Source organism: Sphaeramia orbicularis, chromosome 6, assembly GCF_902148855.1.
Source record: "Sphaeramia orbicularis chromosome 6, fSphaOr1.1, whole genome shotgun sequence".
Lineage (NCBI taxonomy): Eukaryota > Metazoa > Chordata > Actinopteri > Kurtiformes > Apogonidae > Sphaeramia > Sphaeramia orbicularis.
In genome coordinates, this window is record NC_043962.1 from 27,217,610 (window position 1) to 27,238,247 (window position 20,638).

Below are 20,638 nucleotides of genomic sequence, written 5' to 3' on the forward strand. Positions count from 1 at the left end.
TGTGTGTGCTGATGGGGCTGCAGGTACATGTTGCTTATTTGAGCCTGTCTTGTAGGTTGTGGTGTGAATGGTCACAATGTTCCTAATGGAGCTCTAATTCCCACTGGAGATCGCTGTCAGGAGTGTACTTGTGTGGTAAGTCCATAACCCATCATTAAATTCAGTCTTTACATACATAAGCTGTAGTTCTTTTTAAGTGTATTTATTTTTCTTCACTGCTAGAATGGCGACGTGGTGTGCTCACCTCTCCCATGCCCCACTTTGTCTTGTCGAAACCCTGTGCATCACCCTGGAGACTGCTGCCCGCGGTAACAACTATTCATCTTTTTTTAATGGATTTAACTACATCATTTTCAGACTTTGTAAATACTTTGTCCTGTGTTTGACTTATATAGGTGTGAAAAGTGTGAATATGAGTCTAAAGTGTATTTAGATGGGCAGAAGTTCCCCTCAGACAGAGACCCCTGCCTCCACTGCCGCTGCTCTGTGAGTACTAACTGGGTCATGTGCTTATATGAGGTCCATGTGACCTGACTGATGCGTTGGCCAATTTTTACAATGCTTTTGCTCCGCAGAACAAAAAGTTTTCAGACAACCCATGCATTTGTGATATATTATATTAAAAATCACTCTTAAGTCATTGAACTCTGCCAAGTATTGTGTGCGCACGCTCCCTTCTGCACATGCTCTGTTCGACTGAGGGCAAACTGGATGTTTCAGCAAAATAATGAAACACATCCAGGGCATGACATGTTGAAACTGTCAGGAATTTAGTTTTGTTATTTTGTCTTGTTAACAATAGACCAAAACATCATTTGTATCTCTTTGTGTCTGCCTGATGCAGCCACACCCTTTGAAACACAAAAAATATTTTTCCACAAATATTTCATGATAGTATTTGAGATTGTGTAAAATTTCAAGCATTTCATTTTTGTCTTGAGCTGGTTATGTGAGGCTGCTTTAGCGGATTGTGACTATACAATGAATAGATTTAAAATGCTGTATAACATATTGGTTTGGAATGTTTAATGTCATGTTGTCTCCATCTGTTAGGCAGGTGAAGTGTCTTGTGAGCATATGGATGCATCGTGTCCAGCTCCACGGTGTAGTCATCCAGCTCGGCGCAAAGCAGAGTGTTGTCCCACATGTGACGGTCAGTGAATGTGTACATTTATTAAAAACACTTTGACTTATGCTTACTGAAACTTCAGCAAACATAAGCATTTCTCCACAGAATGTGAGTATGACAGGAGGGTGTACCCTAATGGAAAAGTGTTCACCCCTCCTGGGAGTGGACCCTGCCTGCAGTGCACGTGTAAGGCAAGTCCAAAAACTTCAAAAGGAATGTTTTTATATGTTATAATGACAATGACATGCACAGGTATAAGCTGTTTTTTTTTGTTGGTTTTTTTAATGAAACAATATGTTCACTGAACATTTTTCATACACATGCAACAGAAGAAAAGGAACAACAGCTTCTCTGATCTATTCTATTCTATTCTATTCTATTCTATTCTATTCTATTCTATTCTATTCTATTCTATTCTATTCTATTCTATTCTATTCTAAAAATAGATGTTTCAACATGTAATAGCTCTCCAACAAGCCTGCATACATGTGGGTCACCTTAACAACAAGTGGTGCCAGGCATAACAAACCCCACCCCTCGCACATATTGTACCTTATTGTCAGCATATCAGTTGCCTCTATATATGTGCTAAGTTTGAAGTAAATTGAAAAAATTTGACGTTTTTATAGACATTTGAAATTTCACCCATTATAAGTAAATGGGAAGGGAAAAAAAGATTTTAAAAATTCATCAAAAAATTTTAATTTCAACCTGTTTTTCCCAAAATGTAATGACATTTATTCTAGGTCACTGGTAATCTATAAGTCCCAATTTGGTATGAATTCAGCATATAGTTTTGCTGCTACAGACATTTGGAATTTGACCCATTATAAGTAAGTGGGGGAAAAAAAAGATTAAAAAAAAAAAATCATTAAAAAATTCAAACTTTGACCTCCTTTTCCCAAAATGTAATCAGATCTCCTCTGAGTCTCTGGCAATTTATAAACCTAATTTGGTGTGAATTCAACCAATAGTTTTGTTGCTAGATTGATAACAAAGAAACAAACAAACTGAACCAACACCTTGCCTCCCCTTCGGGGGTGGGGGTGGGGTGGGGTAGGGGGGTAATTAGTACTTTATTAGATTCATAATATTCAGTTTAAGCAAGTCAAATTATTTTTCTTGAATGAGAGTGCAGTATATGCTTCTTCCTCCTCTTTCTAATCTCCTCCAAAAAGGATTCTATTTCACTGTGTTACCCAACACAGTCAAATAGTGTCCCCTTCAAGAATTTTATGCAGCTATCTGGAATATCACTATAATATTGATTGAGCTTAGTTTGAGTAAGTTAAGTTTCCATTCATATTGTAGTAGCCAAGTCGAGTATTGACTGTTTGAGTGTGAGCCTTTGTGCAGAATGACTCCCAGTCTTCTAATGTTATACAGTATGAGCTTCTGAATCCTCCCTCCATCCATTCAGTTTATAGCCACAGTTCTCAGCTGAATTAACCTTAATGTTACAGTTATACAAGTAAAATTGGCCCAAATCTGATTTTTTTGTCATACGTGATCCATATCTGATTTTTTATGACAGTCCGTACAGCACAAATTCAGTTTTTTCAAATCAGACCCAGACCACTTTCATATGTGGTCCTAAATCGGATACATATCTGATGTTTTGCAATGTGACTGAACACTCATGGCACGTTTCATTTGACTTTAACGCCATTGAAATGTGACAAGCTGCATAATTCTTCATTGGAGGAGGTTTGACCCAGCAAGATCCATATTTAGTTCCGTAAACACAGTGTGCTAAGTGTGTCTTCTTCTGCGCATGTGGGTCACTTCAGGACCGTAGACTGTTCACACACAAGTCATTTGAATTATAATATTAACAACCACATACAAAAAGAATTGTATTTCAGTAAAAAATTGGAATTGAGGCCTGTAGTGTGAACGTAGTGTTAGAAATTGCACAACAAAAATATCTGTGGACATCATCACAGGTCTATACTGTCTAAATCTTTTTATTGGATTTTTCATACACACATAGCAATATCTGACATGTACAATGTTTCCAGGTGTTCTAGTTGAAAGGTCATAGGAAGTTGTCGTATAAAATGTATATTGAGAATAACAGTTTTAATCTAAGACAGAATTGCTTCTATGAATGAACCATAATTAACCATTATCCCTTCCCACCCACTATTAAAAGAAAAAACTAAATTAAACAAAGCACAAAGAAATATATATATTAAAAAAAAAACAAAAAAAACAAAACACATGACCATTGCTGGATTTACAAATACAATAAATGAAATGAAAATAGGTAATTAAAACAAACTAAAGTCTAAACGGACTCTGCTTGTAAACTCTTGAATGTTGTGTTCATATTTTAGGCCGGGACTGTCATCTGTCATGAAGAGAAGTGCCCCCCTGTTCAGTGCTCCAAACCTATCATAGACCCACATCTCTGCTGTCCAATATGCAAAGGTAATAAAGTACAGATACGCTCACATGCAGGTGCACCTTGTCTCTGTATGTTTGACAGAATTCCTTTCTCATTAAAGTGTGTGTGTTGGAGGGGGTGGAATATGAGGAAGGCTCACAGTGGCATCCAGAGGGTCCGTGCTCCAGCTGCACCTGTGTTAATGGAGAGACCTTTTGTACTCATTCACAGTGTCCTCCAACTGACTGCCTGCATCCCACCAAGACCACCGGTAAGACTGAGTATCTGTACTAGTCCAGGTTAAGAGAGGGTCATCCGTGTCCTCATCTCCAGTAGAGTCGAACGTCTTCTAATTGGATTTCCTAAAAACTTCTAAACAGCTGTAACTCATTCAGACACTGCTGACACTTCTAAGATCCTTACAATGGCTTCAATTTAGTCATAGGGTAGATTTTAAGTGCTGTTACCAGTTTACAAATTACTGAATGGCTTTGGTCCGTATTTCATTAGTGATGTCTAGACTAAACATGGAGAAGCAGCATGTTGCAAACAATTGGAGTAAACTGCCAGCAGACCTTAGATTTACCCCAGATGTAGATTCTTTTTGTGCCCAGGTTTTTCTTTTCGTGTGACTGAAGTCTATAACTGCAATTATTATTACACTGTCAAGTCTTAATTTATTTTTACTACACTGTTAGACTTATTACTATGCCAGTCTGTATATTATTTTAATCCTTTATGTAGATTTATATAAAGATTATTTTGCAATTTATTCTTCTCTATTATGATTTTATGGACCTTGTACTCTTTTCTAATTATAAACTCAAATATTTTGAGTTTTTATTGCTGACGCACTTTGTCTTTATTTCCCTCTGGATGCTCCTTTTATTTACATAAAGCAGATTAAATTTCCTTTGTGTATGAATTGTGCAATATAATGAAACTTGTCTTGCCTTACTAAGGTTTTATGTAGTTAATGTATAACCCATAAAGACCCAGTGCTTCATTTGTGGCAGTTCCCATATGAATTTTTCTTTATATTTAACCATTTTTGAAGTGATTTACCACCATTTATGATAATATTATCCTCTGTGTTTGGCATTTTTTAGTGTGAATCATGTATTTGCCTATATTTAATTCACTGATCATGTACATGTTCATAAAAACTCAGAGTAAATTCAAAGGTTATTAGATCAAAATAGAGAAAAAATGAAGAAAATGTGACTTTTTCAACAAAATATATCATTAACTGAACATAAAAACAAGTGTCTCCATCCACTGTCATTGATCCAATTCCATGGGTTTTACTGGTGAATCAGTGTTTTAGAAGATGATGGAGCCTCTGAACGTTCAAATGGGTCATAGCTGATGACCATGAAAAGATGACAAACTGCATTTTACAATAGTTATTTACATGTATTGATAGGATTAATAGATCAACAGGTATTAAACAGTTTAGATCAGTAGATGGTTCTGGTCACCAGTGTCTGTTTGGGTCTTTATGGGTTAATATGCGTACACTGGTTCTCCTCTTCCTCTAGGCTCCTGCTGTGCAGTATGTGAAAGCTGCACCTACAACCATCGCATTTATAGCAATGGCCAGAGGTTTACAGCCCCCGACCAGCCCTGTCACACCTGCACCTGCCTGGTGAGCATGTCTTTACACATGAGAGTACAGCATCACACCACTGACCAGAGGTATTGTAGTTTTGGGATTTACAGTGTTTCATTTTATTTTTTGATCGTAGTGTAAGTATGCATTTAGTTTCATCCATCCATCCATCCATCAGGTTATCACTGGGTAACAGCACATTACCCCCTGGATATAACAGATGCACCAATTTTGTTTTATTTTGAAGCATTAACTAGTAATTTCAATTTAAGTTCTAGTATACTTATATTTATAGCCAGTATTAAGAGGGATGCTTTGATTTATTTTCCCACAAATGTAGGATTAAAGACTCCATGATGTCTACTATAACTGACACAACCACTCTATTAAAGGTCCCATTTTATTCATGTAGACCAGGGGTGTCAAACTCATTTTAGTTCAGGGGCCACATTCAGTTAAATTTGATCTGAAGTGGGCCGAACCAGTAAAATAATAACATGATAATATATAAATAATGTCAACTCCAAACTTGTCTCTATGTTTTAGAGCGAAAAAAGTAAATTTATATTATGAACAGGTTTACATCTACAAACTATCCTTTCAAAAGATGTGAATAACATGAACAAACTGAAAAAATAAGTGTAATTTTAACAATATTCTGCCTCAGTTTATCATTTACATATATACATTATAACTTACAGATCACAGTGGATCCAAAAACACAAAAAACATTTAATAACAGGGAGAATATTGTTAAAATTGTACTTACTTCTCTTTAGACATTTCAGGTTATTCTCATTTTTTTGCAAAATTATACTTTGTTTTAGTGTAAATACATGAAAATATTTACATTTACAAAGAGAAAAATTTGGAGTTGTCATTATTTATATGTTATTATGATAGTATTTTACTGGTCCTGCCCACTTGAGATTGAATTGGTCTGACTGTGGAACCTGAACTAAAACGATTGTTAATATCTTAGTGTAATTTTTGCATTTCACAAATTCATCCCTAGGGCCGGACTGGACGCTTTGGCGGGCCGGATTTGGCCCCCGGGCCACGTGTTTGACACCTGTAATGTAGACTAAGAACAACAGCGACCACAGAGAAAAACAAGAAAAAAAATATTTCAAAGCTGATTTTAACTTCAATTCTATCTCATTTTATTTTATGTGGCTTTGGTTATTGATTGATATTTTTCACTGCCATTCTTCTTCTTTTTCTACTTATTATTATTTTAAGCTAAAAAAAAAAAAAAAGGTTTTGTTTTAGTTTGTATTTTCATTAATTATAATGACTCTGCTCTTTCTTATCAGCATGGTACTGTAGAGTGTGAGAGACGACCCTGTCCTCCACTAAACTGTACCAACTCATACACACCACATAGAGAATGCTGCCCTAAATGTCCAGGTAACCAAACCTACAAACTCATGTTTCACATCCTGCTTCTCAGTTCTACTTAATTCACCTTGCTGCATTCTTAGTCTCAATTCGTGTGTGTCTGCCTCTTTCCCAGACTGCTCCTTTGAAAACCGCATATTTGTGGATGGAGAGGCTTTTCCTAATCCTGTCAGTGTGTGTGAAGAGTGTAAGTGTGTAAGTGGCAGAATTGACTGTCATGTTGCACAATGCTCTCATCCTCACTGTAACGCGCCTCTGCCTGGAACATGCTGTCAGAATAACTGCAATGGTGAGAAACTATGAAATCCCAATCAGATGTGAAAATAGATCCTCAGAAACATAGATTCTCAAAGTTACACAAAACTCCTCTCTGTTAGGCTGCAGTTATGGTGGAAAGGAGTATCCAAATGGACAGGAGTTCCCCCATCCAACTGACAAATGCAGGACATGCAGCTGCACAGTAAGGACAAAGAAAAACACCAGCAGCATGGTTAACAATGTCATTGTTGAAGCAGGTTTTGACTTCAGATTATGCTGTTTTTTGTAGAATGGTAATGTCCAGTGTCTGATGAAGAGGTGTCCACCCCTGCCCTGCTCCAACCCAAATGTTCTGCCTGGAGAATGCTGCCCCCAGTGTCCTGGTGAGGACCTGCAGCTAAGAAATATTTGTTAGATTGATGGTGGGATGGTGAATAATTAGTTTAAATAAATTAAAAGATATGGATGACTTAAAGTAGAAAACTGAGGTATGATGTGTATATTTTTTTTTAGTCTAATGATTGTTAACTAGGTATACATTGTGTGTACACTGGTGCAAAAAATAGTTCAGTGCATGGTTCAGTTAGCTGAAACTTGTAAAATGGTAAATCATTTAGTAGTGACAAAGTTTTCATTCATACATTCATTCATTTATTATCTGAACCTACTTTATCCTCACCAGGGTGTCACTAAGTTTTGTCATAATAAAATATAGGTATTTGTAAGTTATGGTATTTGTTTATTTATTTCACTGGTCTACTAGTGAAACACATTGCAATACATAAAAGAATAAAAAGAATATAGAATAAAAGTCATGAAATAAAAGAAAATTTGAGTCACTAATAAAGAAAATTTTTTATCAGAGGTGGTAGTTGGCTATAGTTTTCAAAATACAGAATTCAATCTATGAATTCTACTCAAAAGGATTGTTTGTCTCTGAGCTTCCAGTTCTGCTTCAAAACACTGTCTGCACATTACAATATATTGACAGATCTAATTCCTTCGAGTGTAAGTTTTGTTAATCTTCATTCATTGATTCACTAATTCATTCATTTTCTGAACCACTTAGTCCTCGGGGGTACACCCTGGGCGATTTTGATAGATTTACTCCTCTCCAGTATCCTCTAGATGGTTCAGAATATATTAATTTAATAAATCATCTGATGTTTGTCAGCATCATGTGAAAGGTGAAGTTGCTCTCAGTTGACTGTTTTTAATGATGTTTCTTTAGCTCCTCCATCAGACTGTGAGTATGAACAACGGCCTTATAGACACACAGAGCATTTTTACCACCCGACTGACAACTGTCGATTATGCGTCTGCACCAATGGGACGGTTCGGTGTCAACGCAAGCCGTGCCCCTTCGCTCCATGCTCGAACCCAATTACACAGGACTGCTGCCGCACATGTGAAGGTACAAGTGATCAAAAGCCTACTTTGTCTTTGTATCAGCTGCAACAAAAGACATCAAACACTCAAATGCTTTTACTACCACTACATCTGTTGCACATATTTTTCAGCCTCTCTGTTTGTTTTTCATGTCATGCTCTTTTGCAGGCTGCTTATACGAGGGTCGAGAGCGAGCAAATGGTGAGACATGGGACGACCCATCAGACCCGTGTGCAGTGTGCATGTGCCGCGATGGTACTGTCCACTGTGAGAGGAAGCGCTGTCCACCCACCAACTGTAAATACCCTGTTCAGAGACAATGCTGCATGTCCTGTGATGGTGAGTCGCTGATAAATACTGTATAATTCAGAAAAAGAACAATCTGTTAAGTTTTAATAATGATAATATTAATAACAATATATTTTATTTATGGGCGCCTTTCTTGACACTGTACTGTGACTATGTTTAAGTCCAGGCTGAAAACAGTTCTGTTCAACTGTGCATAGAGCAACTGAAAGGGTTCTATCTGCACTCTTCTCTTTCACTTTGTTTTAATTGATTATTATTTATGTTTTATTTATTATGTTTTAATTGTAATTGTGTGTTTTTAACCTGTCTCTTTTCTGTTTTTGTAAAGCACTGTGAATTGCCCTGTGTATGAATTGTGCCATACAAATAAATCTGCCTTGCCTTGCCTTACAGATAAAAACAAAAATACAAAGAAATGCAAGAAATATCGTACAAAGAAATTCAATAAAAGTCCATAAATACAATATAAGACAAATAAACATGAGCTATGGTCGCAGCATCGACCACCCACGCCTTCTTGAATGGACATCTGTTCAGGCTTTCCCACTCACAGAGAGTAGGAAAGACAAATCTGTGGACAATGGATCATATCCATGTGTTCTTCAGATGGTTTTTTATTAGTTATTTTTGTTCCTAAACTTGCAGCATTGTTTGAATGTGTCCTGATCTGGGTCTACATGTATGTATTTTAGTTTTTGTTGATTTTAATATTGTTTTGTCATACTATTAGTTTTGTTTGTTTTAATGTAATCTTAAAAAGCTAACCAGGGCCAAGATCTGCAGATTAACAGCCCTATATGCATTGCATCAGTTGCATATTTGTAAATGTAACAATGCCATATATAACTTTAAACCATCTTTTATTTTCCTCTTGTAGGATGCATGTATCATGGTAAAGAATATCCAGATGGCTTTGAGTTCAGTGATGACAAAGACCCCTGTAATGTATGTTACTGCTATGGAGGAGAGGTTGTTTGTACCAAAATACCTTGTTATGGAGACTGCAGCCACCCTTACACACCCCCAAGACAATGCTGTGGAGAATGTGAACGTATGTATATTAAAATAAACAGTTCTGCTAATCACTACCGAAACTGCAAAATTCAAATATAAATCTTTTTTGTCAGGTTGTTTCTATAACAGTGCTGTCCTCACTAATGGGCAGTCTGTCACTGACCGAGGAAACCCGTGTTCTCAGTGCACCTGCCAGGTAAAACCAGCACACAGACATTCACACACTGTCCTGCCAGGTAATCGCTTTGTGTCTCTGTGAGAAAATGTGTCATGGTTTTTTATTACAGAGCGGCTCGGTACAATGTGTGAACAAACCATGTCCAGCAGTCTTTTGTCCTCACCCGGCCCCTGACTCATGTGGATGCCCCATCTGTGACGGTAATGCACCTCCTTATATATAATACTGCAGGTGTATTGAGTAAATAAATGATGTTTCATCGTATGTGTGCAGGTTGTCTGTACCAAGGTGTGACTTACATTGACGGACAGGTCCTTCCAGGAGAAAAGGGCAGATGTCAGGAATGCACGTGCACAGTGAGTATGAGACGGCATGAGTTGAAGTCAATGATTTTACTGCATCACATGGTCTCTATGTTTTCTATATATTCATAGAGAGGTGAAGTGGTGTGTGCACAGCGTCGATGCCCTGCTGTGTCATGCCCACATCCTGCTCTTGATGGCTGTGCATGTGGAGTGTGTGACGGATGCCAATTCCACGGACAGGATTGTTACAATGGAGAAAGATTCCCACACCCTTCAGACCGCTGTCAGCTGTGCTCCTGTCTGGTACTCCACCTTTAAATACGTTTTACAACTATTGAACTGTTGGCCGGTAAGCTGTCTGGAAATTCAGACAAAGACAGAAAACATTTACTAAAACGGTGTCTTGCAGTGATAAAAAGAAAAACCAGATGTTGTTCCTAATTGAAGGTCACACAACTGGCATATTCGACTGATAATATTTGTGTATAATGTTTTTTTTTTCTTCTTTTTTTACACTTAGTTCATGTATTAAACCAAGTGTAACACATGGATTCAATCAGTTATGGGGGTGGTGGAATTATTCTCTCTGAAATGAAACAGCAGGAGATACATAATATTCTAAACCAGTGTTTCATTGTTCAGCTTCTCAACAATTTCCTTGTTCTGATCCGTATGAAACTGATCCAGCCCGTCAGAACCTAGAACAAAGGCAGATGCTACAGATTTTTAGAACTGAATAAATCATCCATACCTATATATTTTTTTTTTTTTCAGTTTTTTTCTGCATTCATCTCTCAAACCACTTCAGCGCTGCTCATTTTCAGAATTTTAATCCTTTAAATACCAGTTTAACTACATGATGTCACTCTTATTAATGAAATAGCAAAAACTAAAAATGCAAAAAAAATCAATGTTATTGCTAATCATTGATATATCCATGACTCTGATATAAATCAATGCCACATCCTTTCACCATGCATTATATGGAAAGTATCTCATATTTTGTGGCATCACATATTCAAACTGACATTTAAAGGGTTAAATACCTGGAAATTATTGAACATTTGGTCGTTTTAAGCAGCGCTAAAGTGTTTTAGGAGATTTTTTGCTGAAAAAGGAGAAAAATATTGATATATGATGATTTTATAGCATTTTTTTGCATGAACAGTTTTGGCTGGAGGGTCCCCAGAGGGTGCAAAAAGTATCAGCTGCGTATAATTGACCTGTAAGTGTAACTGACATTAGATTTTTTTTAAGTCAAAAAATTGATATATTTTTGACAAAATTCATTCCTTAAGCTGTAACACAGGCATAATGATCGCCAAATCAAGAACAGAAAAGTGACAAAAATACACAAAAATACACTGAAGGGTCCCAAATTAAATATGTAAATATGTAAATAAAAGCTATAATCACAGTGAAGTAAATAGTCAACCACTTTAATCTTATTTTTGGTAGATTTACTCATGCGATTATTTCTAACTTCCAGTCATTAGCCACTATTCAATCACAAGTATTGGGATTTTTCTAGGTTTTGAGATTGTACTGTACACTAAATCTCAATGTAAATGTTTGTGTACAGAATGGTGCTGTGGTATGTTCGCATGTGTCCTGTCCTGCTGTGGCCTGTGTGCGTCCGGTGACCCCTCCAGGTGAATGTTGCCCTGTGTGCACCGGCATTTGTTTTCATCACGGGAAAGAGTATCAGTCCGGCTCCTCTTTTACTTCACCGTCTGACCCCTGCTCCTCATGCTCCTGCCTGGTCAGTTAGATAATCGATTTGATTATTGTAATATTTCTTTGGCTTAATCTTTCTCCTGCCCACCACAGTCCTGTTATGTAATTCCTTTTCTCTTTCATTTTACCATAAAAACCTTGTTTCAGAATGAAGTGGTGAACTGTCAGAGGAGACCTTGTCCAGTCCAATGTTCCCATCCCATCCCGTCTGATACCTGCTGCCCAGTATGTGATTCCTGTCTGTATGAGGGCGTCGTCCATCCTCACAGTCACACTTTCACGCCTTCGAACCCCTGCCAACGCTGCACCTGTGTCCGAGGCACTGTCACCTGTGTGCCCCTGGTCTGCCCACCCACGCAATGTAGCAGACCCATTACCAAGCCAGGCCAGTGTTGTCCAGAGTGCTCAGGTACTGTATGAAGTATTCCCCTTGACAACATTATTTTATTTATTTATCATATTTATTAGTTTATTTGTTAGGGACAATGAACATATGTATTGAACGACATCAAATGTAAAAATACTGGATTATACCAGAAATGCTAATTTGCATCCATAATCCTAGGCAGGTAACAAAAAACATCACAATTAAATACATGTACAAAATATTAAATGGTTAAAAGTTACACAGTATAAGTGGAATCAAATCGAATAGAATCGAATAGAATCGAATAGAATAGAATAGAATAGAATAGAATAGAATAGAATAGAATAGAATAGAATAGAATAGAATAGATCTTTTTGTCATTGTTACAGACTGTATAAAAATATCATGCAAAATGCTGAGAAACATTTTTGTACAGTAAAAAATGATTGATTTTATAGTTTCTTAATGCTTTGATTAATTTTATTCACTGTGCTATAGTCTTCTGTACAGCACTTTGGTCTACTGTGGTTGTTTTTTTAAGTGTTTTATGAATAAAGTTGGATTAGACTGGACTAAAAACATTCATTTAAATGTAATTTGATGTGTTTTTTCTATGAAGCAGATAATTTCCCTCACAAAAAATTGAAGGCCAGTGCTATTTCTATGTCTCTTGACCATTTTAAGAGACATCCTCACATTTCCCCTCGTCTCTTTCAGTATGTATGTTGGATCAACAGGAGTACAGCGAAGGCCAAACATGGACGCTGAGTTCAAACCCCTGCTCAACCTGCACCTGCCAGGTCTGTCTCCTCACTCTGAGTGTCCTCCATTATTTATATTTACTCCCCTCCTTGTTTAATTTCTAATCTATCTCTGTATTTCAGGCTAGGGATGACACAATTAATCGATTTTACAAATAATCGTGATTACAAATTTAGCAATTATTTAATCATAAAAGCTCCCTTAATTTGTTTTTGATGGTATTCTTTAAAAAGATATAATATGCCTGTCTCCGAGTGGTGGCACTTGCACGGAGCAAAAATATATTTACACAAGTGGTGCACACATGAAGCTACTATGAGCCACTGCAGTTACTGTTTATGACTGCACAGCCTTGGATTATTTATTTCAATTACAGCTGTTACAACACGCTTAGATAGTCAATTTAATTCCTGTAAAAATCTTGAATAATCTGCATCGATGCAGCAGAATCAAAGGACAACATTGCTGTTTCCTAATATTACAGATCCCTGAAACAATGCAAGTAATGTTGTATAATAATACATTAAAATAATTAATAAAATATTTTTTTTAAAAAGTAATGTTGTATAATAATACATTAAAATAATTGTTTAGGACAGCCCTTATTTCAGTTTCTCTTATGAGCCTGTGTTTTTTTTAATACACAGGCTTCACAATAATCCTAATATTGTGATTATTTCTCAGACAATAATCGCACCATCCAAACATATAATCATCTAATCCCTATTCCAGGCAGGTGAGGTCCAGTGTGCGGCTCCTCAGTGTCCAAAGCTGCCCTGTATGCATCAGGTGACAGACCCAGGAGCCTGCTGTCCTCGATGTAGAGGTAAACACTGAAAACACAGTGAGGTTTAACGGTTGAAAGAGGAAATAATTACTCTTATATACTGTTCGCTAGGTTGTATGTATGCAGGAGGGGAGCACACTGAAGGCAGCAGCTGGTTTGCAGATTCCACCCCCTGTATGACCTGTATGTGTGTGGATGGGGTAACAACATGCTCTGAAGTAAGATGTCTCTCCCCTTGTACTAACTTCATTAATGTGCCTGGGGAGTGCTGCCCTGTCTGCGCTGGTAAGCGGTCGTATAACCTCTCTTCTTCTTTCAAATTGTCTCAAATAAATTTTTCAGGATTCACTTTTTGGTGTTTGATATTCTTGTTTGATTGTTTTTGAGTAGACTGTATATTTGAGGGGCAAGTGTACGGCCCAGGAGACAGTTTCCATCCAGCCGATGACCCCTGTCAGATCTGCACCTGTGAGGTACAATAAAAATAAAGACTGAATATAAGCATCTGGGTGTTTTCTCAAAATCCCAAAGTAGCAATAGAAAGGAAGATGAAGCAATATTGGCACTACTGGAATATAACTAGTGTCTGACTCAAGTTTTCATTTCGTTTTGAAAATCTTAGTATCGTATAGGTTTTCAACTATAGTTTCGGGATAATCCTACCCATGTGATGTTTGATTTACTAACATTACAACAATTTCGTGCAAAATTACCTCCTTTAAATCCAACCAGTAACTTAATTTTACACTTTAGAGAAAAGGCTGGAGGTTGTCTCAGCCAAATCATCAGTAATAATATAAGCATTCATTTGTAACATCATCATCTAATAAAAAATGTACAGATGTTGGATTAACGCTACTGCCTGTGTGTTTTGAGTGTTGTTTCTGTGTGGCTCATTCAGTATAGACCTAACCTTTAATTGAGAAGTTTAATTATGTTGACCCATGAAGACCCAAACATCCAGTGGTGACCAAAAGTATCGACTGATCTAAAATACCTGTTGATCCAATAATCCTATCAATACATGTAAATAATTGGTGTAAAATGCAGTTTGTCATCTTTTCATGGTCATCAGATATAACCCATTTGGACGTTCAGAGGCTCCGTAGTGAATATGGAAACACCGTCATCTTCTACAACATTCCTTCACCAGTAAAACCCATGGAGTTTGACAAATGACAGCGGATGGAGAGGCTTGTTTTTGCATTCACCTATTGATATCTTTACTGAAAAAGTCACTTTTTCTTCAGTTGTCTCTGTTGACATAATAACCTTTGAATTTACTTTGAGTTTTCATGAACATCTAAATTAAATACAGGAAATTAAATGTAAGAAAATATATAATTTACAGTAAAACATGCAAATTACAGAGAAAATTATGTCCAAAAATGGTGATATATTACTTAAGAAAGGTTAAATATGAGGAAAAAATCATTTGGAAATTATCACAAAACTAGTACTGGGTCTTTATGGGTTAAAGATGGTTGTTACTTCAGTGTTATGGTAAGAAAATTAACTGGTTTGGCCACATCGTAGAACCTATGGTTGTTTAACTATTTCAGGTCTGATTCTGTGTCCACTCAGTCTTGTCTTGGCCTTACCTTTTAAATAACACTTAGAAGAACAATAAACATGTAAAATATGAAAATTAATAGCCGTGCTAAAAGCCATAATGCAATCCCTGTTGTTTCCCAGGTAACTCCAGATGGAGAGCAGCACCTGAGGTGTTATCGTAAGCAGTGCCCCAGTCTGGTCGATTGTCCAAAGAGTAACATCCTATTCACCGGACCAGAGTCCTGCTGTCCAGTCTGTGCACGTTAGTACAAACTGCATTTTGTGACAAAGTAATATTAGACTGCCCTGTAGTCAAAATAAAACCTGCAATATGTGTGTATTTGTTTAGAGCCTCTCAGTAACTGCACAGCTGCACTGATTGGTAATGAGGTTTTGGCCACAGATGACCCCTGTTTTACCTGCCACTGCAAGGTACGCAACGTAGAGAGAAAAACACCTCTTTTGTTATTATTTTAAGGGATATATAAAGGCATAACTCATCTTATTTTATCTCATCTTATCTCATCTCATCTTATCTCATCTCATCTCATCTCATCTCATCTTATCTTATGTAGTGGTGTTTGAACTGTTTTAGCCACAGATTGTGAATATTTTCATGATATGCTCTTCAAACATATATCTTCAAGCTTAGACTTAACCTTTGTACAGTCATTACTGTTTAATCTACTTTGGAACTTGCAGTACAATGATATTCTGTCTGTGACTTAGGACCTGACATGGACCTGCCTACACCAAAACTGCCCTCCACTTACTTGCCCTCCTAATGAACAGTTCTTTCCTCCAGATTCATGTTGTCCTGTGTGTAAAGGTGAGCTAATGTAATATTTCATCTCACTATCTCTGTTCCGTGTGGCTTTTAAAGATTTATTGGTATTAAAACATCCGTAACTGTATGGATTTTTACCCTCGGCCCTCACCGCAGGGAACTGTCATCAGTTTGTTGTCCGTCTGTCCATCCATATGTGGAAAAACTTTGTCGTGAACTGAAGGCCGAGGGTTTTCAAGCGCGGGCACGTTATGTTCTTGTATTTGTGAAGCAGACTGTGTGATTGAAGGCCAGAACAGACGAATGGTCAATGGCAGCAGCTGGACAGACAGTGATGATGACTGTGTCACATGTACCTGTAATGTAAGTGACAAATTAATTCTTAAAATACTCATTTGATGCTTCAGCTGTTGTTTTTATCAGAATTTATCAGTTAAATCCAAGTTAGAGATGGCAGAATATCCCCTTGAGACCCAGCAATGCATGTTTGTCCTCTGTAGTGGACAAGAGTTTTACAGCTTTATTTAAAAAAAAAAAAGTTCACTGAAAAGGACATTATATAAACAAATAAAGTAAAATAAAAATAAAAAAATGTCTGAATAAAACTGTTGCATCATGCTGTTTCCAATCAAACCAATTATTTAATGTAAAATGGTGAAAATATTTACTTACTGGGTCTCAAGAGGATATGAAAGATTAACCCTGAATTACACCTTAAAAATTCCACATAATACTTGTATCTACATTAAGGTAATTTGGGTTTTTTTCTGTGTTTTGTCCTTAGCTGGGATATATTGAGTGCAGCATTGAAGAGTGTTTACCTGTTATTTGTCTAAATGGCCAAAAACAACTGAAGATTCCAGGAAAATGCTGCTATGAATGCCAAGGTATCAGCAAAGACAGTAAGCAGCCAAATATGTGGAGTTTTCCATCGGGCCCTGTTAAGTGTAATTTGTGTGTGTGTGTGTTTTTGTGTTTTGTAGACTCAGGAGCGTCCTGTTTATACCAGGGAGTAGAGTACCAGTCAAATGAACGGTGGGATGTGGACGAGTGCACCGGCTGTACATGTCTGTCAGGAGACGTACACTGCCACATTGAGCGCTGCCCTCCCCTCACCTGTTCGACAGTCAGTATATTTCTCACTGTTACATCATAGTCTGAAATGTTCCCCTGACGCCTCATTGTTCTAACAATTCAGTCTGCAGAGACAAATTAAATGTGTGACATTTCTTTATCAGACTTAGCACTCTGACTCCTCAGAGCTCATCTTGACAAGCACACCATTTTTTCACCCAGCTTCATCATACAGTAGATTCACAGCCACTAATGTGTGCATTTATGTATCTGCTCCTAGGATGAAATGCCAGCAGTGATACCGGGTTTGTGTTGTCCCCATTGCCTTCCTCGTCCAGCCACCTGCATTGCCTTCGGCGACCCTCATTACCGTACCTTCGATGGCCGAATGCTGCACTTTCAGGGAGCATGCACTTACATCCTGGCACAGGACTGTGAAGGCGGAGACTTTAGGTGAGGTGGTCACTATGGTTACCCAGGCAACTACAGATGTACATGTGTTCAAAATAGACCAAGTATATAGTCTGTACGTCTCCTTATGAGAAGAAGCTGGCACTGGATATTTGTGGGTCAGTTTCCAAAACAAGTATATTTAAAGTCCAGCTAAGAACAATTTAAACATATTGTTTTGAATGAGCTTAAGAAATTAGGTCATTTTGTATCTTCTGTATCCAAAAGGAAGAAAATATCAGACTTTGAAGAGAAAAAGAGAGATAAACTATTGATCCCACAACGGGGAAGTTCACTGATTAAAGCAGCAACAGGATAAAGTGCAGAGCAAAGACAAAGCGCATGCAGGTTAAAGATAGTGCAAAAAAACAAACAATGCAAAATAATGCTAATAATAAAACTTTACAGGCTAAATACACCTTTCCATCTGTAGCTTTCTCCTTCTCCTACTAAACGTAAATGTAGATGACCTGACATTGTTTCCTATATACAACTGTCTGAGTATCACAGGCTAAAACACAGGCAATGTGTAGATGCAGAAGTCTCATGTCCTCTCACATAACTTCTGACTGATGAGGAGCTGGGGCGCCGCTAACAATTTTGGGCTCCCTCAAACATAATCATGTTGGGTCCTTGTTACAAGAATGTCACAGGAAACAATCCGTCAGAACTATGGGGGTGGGGTAGTGGAATTGAAACTGAAGACGCTTTACTATTCCTCTAACTCTCTGGGCCCACTCCACTGCTGTATGGGCCCCCCAGGAGTGCTGGGCCCCATGAATTTGTCATGTTTACACCCCCCTAACAGCACCCTAGATAAGGAGGTATAGTAGTTTAGCACCGTACACAGCAAGAAGGTACTGGATTTGATTTCAGCACTTGCCTTTCTGTGAGGAGTGTGAATGTTCTCCTCAGTTCTGTGTGGGTTCTCTGGCTTCCTCACACCTAAATCTAAATCACCCCTAGGTGTGAATTTGAGAGTGAATAGTTATTGCACTTTCGCCTGTTGGTAGCTGGGACAGGCTACAGCAGCCCCGTGACCCTGCTGTGGATCAAGTCTGGAAAATGAATGAAGCTAAAAAAAACTGTCAAGTACAGCAGCTTTAACTTTTGCCCACAACATATTGAAAAGCAAAAGTGGTAATAAACTACACCAAATAAGCTATTCATGTGACCTTTCATGAGAGAAAGAAAGAAGAAACAACTCATTACTAATACTCTGTCATACTAAAATCTCTTCTCTGTGAATCCTCCTTTTTCGTTTTTTTTTTTTTTTTACAGTATCCATGCCACTAATGATGATCGAGGGCGTAAAGGTGTTTCCTGGACTAAGGAGGTGACAGTGTTCATAGGAGATGTCACAGTGCAGCTGCTCCAGGACTGGGTTGTGAAGGTTTGTGTACAGAAGTACTTCAAGATTATTTGTACTGCCATGTTTGTGTCACGTATCTATTCAGCTGTTTTTATGTCATGACATCCAACTGTTTATATACTGTCATGACATTCAGCTGTTTATATACTGTCATGACATTCAGCAGTTTTTATACTGTCATGACATTCAGCAGTTTATATATTGTCATGACATTCAGCTGTTTTTATACTGTCATGACATTCAGCTGTTTTTATACTGTCATGACATTCAGCTGTTTATATACTGTCATGACATTCAGCAGTTTTTATACTGTCATGACATTCAGCAGTTTATATATTGTCATGACATTCAGCTGTTTATATATTGTCATGACATTCAGCTGTTTTTATACTGTCATGACATTCAGCTGTTTTTATACTGTCATGACATTCAGCAGTTTATAAACTGTCATGACATTCAGCTGTTTATATATTGTCATGACATTCAGCTGTTTTTATACTGTCATGACATTCAGCTGTTTATATATTGTCATGACATTCAGCTGTTTTTATACTGTCATGACATTCAGCTGTTTTTATGTTCTTCAGGTCAATGATCAGGTTGTGACTTTGCCGTTCCTCAGAGAACCGTACATCTATGTAGAGCGCCAAACCAACACCATCTTACTCAATACTAACATTGGGTTAAAGGTACAGATTTGTTCATTTTTCACTTTCTTCACCTTGATTGCCCAATGCATCATAGTCTGAAGTCCCTTTTTGTCCACCTGTAGGTGCTGTGGAGTGGTCGCTCACACCTGGAAGTGAGTGTACCAGGGTCCTATAGGGACCACACCTGTGGTCTCTGTGGAAACTTCAATAATTATCACCAGGATGACCTTCGCATGCCCAGCGGGAAAATTAGCCAATCCGAGTCTGACTTCGGCAATAGCTGGAGGGTAAATTAGAGAAATAAGAAGATAATAAAGATATCTGAAAATTGTCAGTGGAAGATAAAGAACAAATGAAACAAGTGCTCTTCATTTCAGGTCACCAATGGCAGCCATTCTCTGTCATCCTGTCGACCTGGTGAGGATGTGGACCCATGTAAGGATGCAGGATATCAGGCCAAAAAGGGAGCTAATGCTCGCTGTAAGGTCTTGAAGTCGTCTGTGTTTAAGCCCTGTCATCGTGTGGTGCCTCCTGAACCATGGTATGGAGCCTGTGTGTATGACCTCTGTGCCTGCGGGGCCAATACTGATGAGTGTTTGTGCGACACCCTGGAGGCCTACGCCAGTCAGTGCAGGGAGGCTGGGGTGGTTCTGCAGTGGAGGAGCCCATCACTGTGTGGTGAGTTGAACATGCTCTTACCACTGCAGTCTGTCCTCATGTGTCTTGGTGCATTTCTGATAGTGAATATAGTGGTTACGTAGCTTTTTTTTTCTTTTTTCTTTTTTTTATCTCCTGTATGTTTTAAGTTACGTGAGTTTGTGTTGCATGTTTCAAATCGTACCTGTATGAATAGAACACAATATGGTATAGAGGTATTTTAGAGAATGTTTTTAATTCACATTAGCATTGTTCTTTTATTGTTGCTTATGTATTCTAACATAATTGTAAGTTTATGTTTATGTTTATGTTTACGCATTTGGCAGATGCTTTTTTCCAAAGCGACTTACAGGAAAAAACCAATTAAGTCACTCAATCAATCAAATTTTATTTATATAGCGCCAGATCACAAAAAAAGTTATCTCTTGACATTTTATATATAGAGTTGGTCAAAACC

The 20,638-nt window shown here is 37.7% G+C and overlaps 1 protein-coding gene across 3 annotated transcripts in view; it reads left to right on the plus strand.

Moving 5' to 3' along the window:
- Window positions 1-20,638, plus strand: part of kcp (kielin cysteine rich BMP regulator) — a 35,586-nt gene that overhangs the window by 12,950 nt on the left and 1,998 nt on the right. For 2 of the 3 annotated variants that reach the window (XM_030136167.1, XM_030136169.1), the window contains 36 exons: window positions 56-135; window positions 223-308; window positions 396-486; window positions 1,054-1,153; window positions 1,235-1,320; window positions 3,469-3,562; window positions 3,640-3,789; window positions 5,060-5,166; window positions 6,447-6,540; window positions 6,647-6,820; window positions 6,909-6,991; window positions 7,079-7,172; window positions 8,021-8,203; window positions 8,347-8,517; window positions 9,365-9,538; window positions 9,615-9,697; window positions 9,789-9,879; window positions 9,953-10,035; window positions 10,114-10,287; window positions 11,567-11,746; window positions 11,869-12,130; window positions 12,806-12,888; window positions 13,583-13,676; window positions 13,749-13,922; window positions 14,028-14,110; window positions 15,333-15,453; window positions 15,541-15,623; window positions 15,921-16,020; window positions 16,250-16,341; window positions 16,763-16,865; window positions 16,962-17,104; window positions 17,333-17,505; window positions 18,784-18,895; window positions 19,462-19,563; window positions 19,647-19,811; window positions 19,902-20,202. In XM_030136167.1, the coding sequence (XP_029992027.1) occupies window positions 56-135; window positions 223-308; window positions 396-486; window positions 1,054-1,153; window positions 1,235-1,320; window positions 3,469-3,562; window positions 3,640-3,789; window positions 5,060-5,166; window positions 6,447-6,540; window positions 6,647-6,820; window positions 6,909-6,991; window positions 7,079-7,172; window positions 8,021-8,203; window positions 8,347-8,517; window positions 9,365-9,538; window positions 9,615-9,697; window positions 9,789-9,879; window positions 9,953-10,035; window positions 10,114-10,287; window positions 11,567-11,746; window positions 11,869-12,130; window positions 12,806-12,888; window positions 13,583-13,676; window positions 13,749-13,922; window positions 14,028-14,110; window positions 15,333-15,453; window positions 15,541-15,623; window positions 15,921-16,020; window positions 16,250-16,341; window positions 16,763-16,865; window positions 16,962-17,104; window positions 17,333-17,505; window positions 18,784-18,895; window positions 19,462-19,563; window positions 19,647-19,811; window positions 19,902-20,202 (4,569 nt within the window). The remainder of the gene's footprint in view (window positions 1-55; window positions 136-222; window positions 309-395; window positions 487-1,053; window positions 1,154-1,234; window positions 1,321-3,468; window positions 3,563-3,639; window positions 3,790-5,059; window positions 5,167-6,446; window positions 6,541-6,646; window positions 6,821-6,908; window positions 6,992-7,078; window positions 7,173-8,020; window positions 8,204-8,346; window positions 8,518-9,364; window positions 9,539-9,614; window positions 9,698-9,788; window positions 9,880-9,952; window positions 10,036-10,113; window positions 10,288-11,566; window positions 11,747-11,868; window positions 12,131-12,805; window positions 12,889-13,582; window positions 13,677-13,748; window positions 13,923-14,027; window positions 14,111-15,332; window positions 15,454-15,540; window positions 15,624-15,920; window positions 16,021-16,249; window positions 16,342-16,762; window positions 16,866-16,961; window positions 17,105-17,332; window positions 17,506-18,783; window positions 18,896-19,461; window positions 19,564-19,646; window positions 19,812-19,901; window positions 20,203-20,638) is intronic. The other variant, XM_030136170.1, reaches the window with a different exon arrangement.